This window comes from Colobus angolensis, unplaced genomic scaffold (genome assembly GCF_000951035.1).
Source record: "Colobus angolensis palliatus isolate OR3802 unplaced genomic scaffold, Cang.pa_1.0 Scaffold16, whole genome shotgun sequence".
Lineage (NCBI taxonomy): Eukaryota > Metazoa > Chordata > Mammalia > Primates > Cercopithecidae > Colobus > Colobus angolensis.
This window is the reverse complement of record NW_012114710.1, coordinates 7,083,359-7,089,729: the sequence shown is the minus strand read 5'-3', so window position 1 is coordinate 7,089,729 and position 6,371 is coordinate 7,083,359. Positions and strand designations below refer to the sequence as shown.

General features: G+C 37.3%; 1 protein-coding gene across 1 annotated transcript in view; it reads left to right on the top strand.

Annotated features, from left to right (window-relative positions):
* The window catches only part of DECR1 (2,4-dienoyl CoA reductase 1, mitochondrial), a 47,017-nt gene extending 45,896 nt beyond the window's left edge, over window positions 1–1,121 (top strand). The window contains exons 9-10 of the mRNA XM_011937070.1: window positions 793–855; window positions 955–1,121. Of these exons, the coding sequence (XP_011792460.1) occupies window positions 793–855; window positions 955–1,014 (123 nt within the window). The 3' untranslated portion in view covers window positions 1,015–1,121. The remainder of the gene's footprint in view (window positions 1–792; window positions 856–954) is intronic.
* The last annotated feature ends 5,250 nt before the right edge of the window (window positions 1,122–6,371 follow it).

Below are 6,371 nucleotides of genomic sequence, written 5' to 3'. Positions count from 1 at the left end.
GGGGCCTGTCATGGGGTGGGGGGAGGGGGGAGGGATAGCATTAGCAGATATACCTGATATAAATGACGAGTTAATGGGTGCAGCACACCAACATGGCACATGTATGCATATGTAAGAAGCATGCACGTTGTGCACATGTACCCTAGAACTTCAAATATAGTTAAAAAATGAAAAGAGTTTTAATTGACTCACAGTTCTGCATGTCTGAGGAGGGCTCAGAAAACTTACAATTATGGCTGAAGGGTAAAAGTCATAACTTAACATGGTGGCAGGCAATAGAAAGAGAGGGAGAGAAAGAGAAAAGGGAGACAGAGAGGGGTGTGTGTGTGTGTGTATGTGAAGGGGAAAGAGTCCCTTATGAAACCATCAGATCTTGTGAGAATTCACTGACTATAACAAGAACAGCACAGGGGAAACTGCCTATTCCAATCACCTCTCACCGGGTCCCTCCCTCCACACCTGGACATTATGAGGATTACAATTAAAGATGAGATTTTTGTGGGGACACAGCCAAACCATATCAAGTGATAAATTAATAGATGCAAATTACCTTGATAGATATACCTTTAAGATCTTCAAGATTGGGTAGATTTTTGAAATTGTGAAGATGTTAGAAATAGAATTATGAACTGTGTAAATCAATTTAGGTTTAATCATGAGTTTTATCTTTAAAATTTGGGCTTGATTTAAAGTGCCAAAGAGATATTCCATCCAAAATATGGGAAAATGGCTAGTGGTTCAGAAACTTTTTAAAAGGAGTAGTTTCAGAGTTTAAAAATTTGTTTTTTCCAGGTTGTTAAATTTGATGGTGGAGAGGAAGTACTTATTTCAGGAGAATTCAATAACCTGAGAAAGGTAATGCCATTTTGTGTGTATAATGTAATATTAGCAGCTCAGATACTAAGCTTTAAAAACATGTAAAAAGCACATTAAATTGACATCTTTTTGTGTTAGGTCACCAAGGAGCAGTGGGACACCATAGAAGGACTCATCAGGAAGACAAAAGGTTCCTAAGACCACTTTGGCCTCCATCTTGGTTACAAAAAAGGAAATAGAAATGAAACAAATGATCTCTCATCTTTTGACTATTTCAAGTCTAATAAATTGTTAATTAACAAACATTCATTGAATATGTATTTTGTCCCAAGCCAGTGATAGCCATTGTATATTCAAAGATGAATAAAATGAAATATAATCCTTCAAAACATTAAAAAAAAAAAGGAGGCATGGGGAGAGTAGGTAGTAGGTAAAGATTCTTCTTTACCTACTGATAGAGGTAAAAAGTGCTTAGAAGTGCAGAGAAAACAGATCTTTGTGGCTTGGAAAATCAAGAGAAACTCAATGGTGGGGGTAGTATTTGAGTTACATATTATACTATACCTATACTGATAGGGCCTAAAAGAAAGAAATTAGAGGATACACACTAAATATAATAGACTTTGCCTTTCCAGTATATTTTCTTTTCACTGGGCTTGTGAATTACTTCTTTGGGTAACTCAGTATTAACTCAAATCTTTAATTTTTACTAGGACCTATTTGTAGCCAGGCATTTCATTTAGTACTGAATAAGCTATAGCCCTTGCCCTTTTGAAATTCATTATCTAGCAAGATAGTCAAACTTATAAATAATTATTTATGGTACATTGTGATAAGTATTATTCCAGCAGTATTTGAGTGTGGAGGAGGAAGTAATTCATTCTGTCTCCAGAGTTTAGAGAATGTGATGCCTAGGAGATAGCATGCCATCCCAGCTGTAAAAGAAGAATAGATTTCTCTGGGTAGAAAAGGTAAACAAAGTCTATAAAATATTTTTGTGTATCATTTGATTAAATTTCCTCTTTGGTTTGACTATTTTGTCATCCTGAAAATCAAATAATAATGAATCCAAAGTCTCAAGTCTACAGAGCTATACTTCTGAGCCTATATTTTTAAAATGTCCATTTTGCTTTCCCAGGAGTCACTTATAACCTGTTCACTAGACTGACTATCACCATTGCCCAAGTTGACAGGAGAGGAAACCGGCTTCCATATTACCTCATCTGAATAAATCTGCAAAGGAATCCAGTTTTCCTGTTTGAATATATATGCCACAAGCCCCATAGAAACCCCAATTACATTGACAGTTAATTGTGTACATAAATTACATTTATTACATTTAATTGTGTACATATAGGGGAATGTTATAGGTTTGGAATAAATGGCCTGACATTTCCAATTATACTGACTTTCACTGGGCTTTTTAGGCTGTTACACTTTTTCTCCACATGCTTGCAATACAATACTCTCAAAATAAAATGCAGACAGTTACCTAGTCTCCATTTAACCTTTTGTACTAATCCTGTATATTAGTCTGTTCTCATGCTGCTAATAAAGACATAACCAAAACTGGGTAATTTATAAAAGAAAGAGGTTTCGTTGACTCATAGTTCAGCATGGCTAGGGAGGCTTCACAATCATGGCAGAAGGTGAGTGAGGAGCAAAGTCATGTCTTACGTGGTGGCAGGCAAGAGAGCTTGTGCAGGGGAACTCCCATTTATAAAACCATCAGATCTTGTGATGCTTATTCACTATCACATTATTGTATTGATATTGTGTCCACACACCATTAGTGATGGTTTATCACTCATTCCATTTCCAAACCCACCTTCCCACCAACCTCTCACCAAACACACAAAGACACTTTCCCTCTACTGATTCCACCAATATAGCCATGTTTCTCTTTCTGGTTAAATTGATACTAAATGTTTACATTTCTATAACTTAATACATTTTTTTTCCAGTGTTGTCTCAACCTTTTTTTAAAAAAAAAAATTCAGATTACATGATAAATCAGATCCTTTTTAAGACAGATATTATTTTTAGTATTCTGTTGTTTTGATGTATCATAATTTAATTTATTGGAAATAGGATTATTTATAATTTTATCTTTTTAAATTTTTATAAAGACAGTGTCTTGCTATATTTATCAGGCTGGTCTTGAACTCCTGACCTCAAGTGATCCTCTTGCCTTGGCCTCCCAAAGTGCTGGGGTTACAGGCATGAACCACTGAGCCTGGCCTTTGTTTTAAAATTTTTTGTTTTTAAATGTTTTTCAAGAATGCTGATGCCTCCCTTGCCAATGCATTTTAAAATTAGTATTAATATTACTTTTGATTGGAAAATCATAATTGAATTCATTTATGGGGTACCTTGTACATTTTAGGGGTACAGTGTGATGTTTTGATATATGTATACTGTTAGGCAGGAGTCTAGACCCAACATGGTGGCGTTACCCGGCGTAGCAGGTCTTTTGTTAAAGACTCCCTTCACCCTTGTACACACCCACAGACTTACATGTGTCAGAGTTCCGGCTGGACAACCACACTCCCCCATGACCTGCAGCTCACTTGCATTCCACAAGTTTGTAAACAGCAGTTTCGGTTAACAGTTTCCAAAGACCCCTTCCTCGTGACCCTTACTCAACTCCTGCCCTAGTGGTTTCAAGACCCCCCAGGCCCTGTTTGCACAACCAGCTTCCCTACCTCTCAGGCTATAAGCAGCCCCTACCCTCCTCCCTCAGCGTGACTTCCTCGGCCCGCACCGTTGGACCGAGGAACCTTGCCCACAAGTCCTAATAAAAGCTATTCTCACTGCCATTTGCCTTGTGTCTTCGTTCCTGGTTTGGCTCCAGCCTCAGTTTACCTTTACATATACAATGTGGAATGATCAAATCAAGCTAATTAACATATCTATCACTTCTCTTACCTATTGGCCTTTATGGAGAGACATTTGAAATTTATTAGTTATTTTTAAATATACAGTACATTATTATTGACTATAGTCACCCTGCAGTAGATCCTAAAACCTGTTCTTTCTATCTGAAATTTTGTATGCTTTGATCAGAAACCCTCTTCTTCCCACTCCCTCAACCTCTAGTAAACCATCATTCTACTTTTTTTTTTGAGATGGTGTCTCACTCTTGTTGCCCAAACTGGAATGCAATGGCATGATCTCGGCTCACCGCAACCTCCACCTTCAGGGTTCAAGCAGTTCTCCTGCCTCAGCCTCCTGCGTAGCTGGGATTACAGGTGCATGTCACCATGCCCAGCTAATTTTTTGTAGTTTTAGTAGAAACAGGGTTTCACCATGTTAGCCAGGCTGGTCTCGAACTCCTGACCTCAGGTGATCCGCCTGCCTAGGCCTCCCAAAGTGCTGGGATTACAGGTGAGCCACCATGCCCCGCCAATCATCATTCTACTTTCTACTTCCATGAGTTCAACTTTATTTGATTCCATACATAAGTGAGATCACAGGTTACTTTTATTTTTCAGTATTATAAATAAAACTGAACGTTTTTGTGTATAACACATTTTTAGAATATGGAATTTTTTCCTCATTTCTACAAGTGGTATTATTAATCAAAGTTATGAAGCTTTTAAAGTTTTTTTGATATACATATCCAATTGTTATTCCAAAGATTTGTATGGGTTTAAACCCCCCTGAGTAATGTGTGACAGAGCCCATTTCAACAAATACCTGCCAACAATTAAAACTATTCACCAATTTTACATGTAACAAATGATAGTACCATTAAGAACTTATTATTAGTGAGATTGAATACTTTTATACACTTTGTGAATTTCCTGTTTGTCGTTTTACCTATTGGTATCTTAATGGGGTATTGTAAAATTTTTGATTTGTATGAGTTTGCAATTTTTTTCCTCTGTTAAAGACAAAAATAGTTCTTTTAATAGTTTCTTAGTCATCTATTGCATCATTATTATGTGTTATTACAAATGGTTGATGAGAAAGCAAAGCTTGCCAGCATGGCAGAGAGGATCAGAGAAGAGAAATCCTGGAGATATTGACTAACAGATATTTTTTCCTGAGTCTGAAAGAAAAATAAACATTGTTTATGGGTAATTCTATGACAGACCACGTGTGGGCTGTAACCACATCAGTATTCACCTTAAGAGTTACTTTGTCACTCAATACCTTCTGTAAGAGTCCTGCTTCTATTTTACTAGTGGAAGAGTTAATACTCAGTAAATTAAAGATTATTGGTAACAGTTTCACTCATCTTACCATTAACATGTGAAACCACCTCCAGGAAATGTTTCAGGTATAGAGTGACAGCCATTGTTTCCTTATTGTTCTTGTGGAAACTAAAACAATGAGAATTTAATGACTTTGAATAATAGAATTTTAGAGCTGGTAAAGCCTTAGAAAATGCTAATTCTCAATGTTTTTGTTTTACAATTAAGGAAACTGCAGACCTAGAAAGTTGTGTGACTTGCCCTAGGTCACACAGTAAGTCAGGCTCATGTCTCTCACCCAGTTGGATATTTCTTGGGATCATAACTTAAGAGACAATAACAAGGTTTTTAGGAGGTAACAGTTACATTACAAAAGCCTTGAAGAGGAGAAAACCCATCAATGTCTTTAGCTTATTAGTTGAAGTATGACTTCTAAAAATGCACAAATCATGAATTATTACAATATGAATGCACTCAGGTAACCTTTCTCCAGGTCAAGAAACAGAAGAAACAGAACATTACCAGGAACCCAGAAGCCTCCCTTCTGCCCACCATCGTGACTCCTTTCCTCCTTCTCACAACTAAACACTGTCTTGACTTCTAACCCCATCGTTAAGCTGTTTTGAGATTTATATAAATAGAATCACACAATATGTATTCTTCTGTTTTTTGGCTTTCTTTCTGTGTAGTAATTGCTTATGCATGCTCATTGTTATATTCCATAGAATATAAGGTATATATATGAATATACCACAATTTATTTGTTAGTTCTGGTGTTAATGGACATTTGAATTATTTCTAGTTTGAGGCTATGCAAAACACAAAGCTGCCGTGAACATTCTATTCTTTTGGCGAAAATATATTCACCTTTATCTGTTAGATTGGTAATACCTCAAAGTGAAATTGCTGGGTTTTAGGGTATGCTTGTGTTCAAATTGAGTAGATACTGTCAAATGGCTTCCAAGACTATTCACAATTTAACCTCCCACCAAGCTGTTTGGGAACTTCCACTGTGCCACATCCTAACCAGTAGTGAGCATTCAAATTCTCTTTACTTTGAGCCATTCTGTAAGTGTGTGGTGGCATCTCGTGTGTTTAATTAGCTTTTTTTTTTTTTTTTTGAGAGAGGGTCTCCTGTTGCTTAGGCTGGAGTGGAGTGACACGATCTCGGCTCACTACAGCTTTGACTTGCTGGGCTCAGGTGATTCTCCCACCCGAGTTCCCTAGTAGCTGGGACTACAGGTGCACGCTACCATGCCTAGCTAGCTTTCTGTAGAGACAGTTTTGCCATGTTGCCAGACTGGTCTCAAACTCCTGGGCTCAAGTGATCCTCCTGCCTCAGCCTCCCAAAATGCT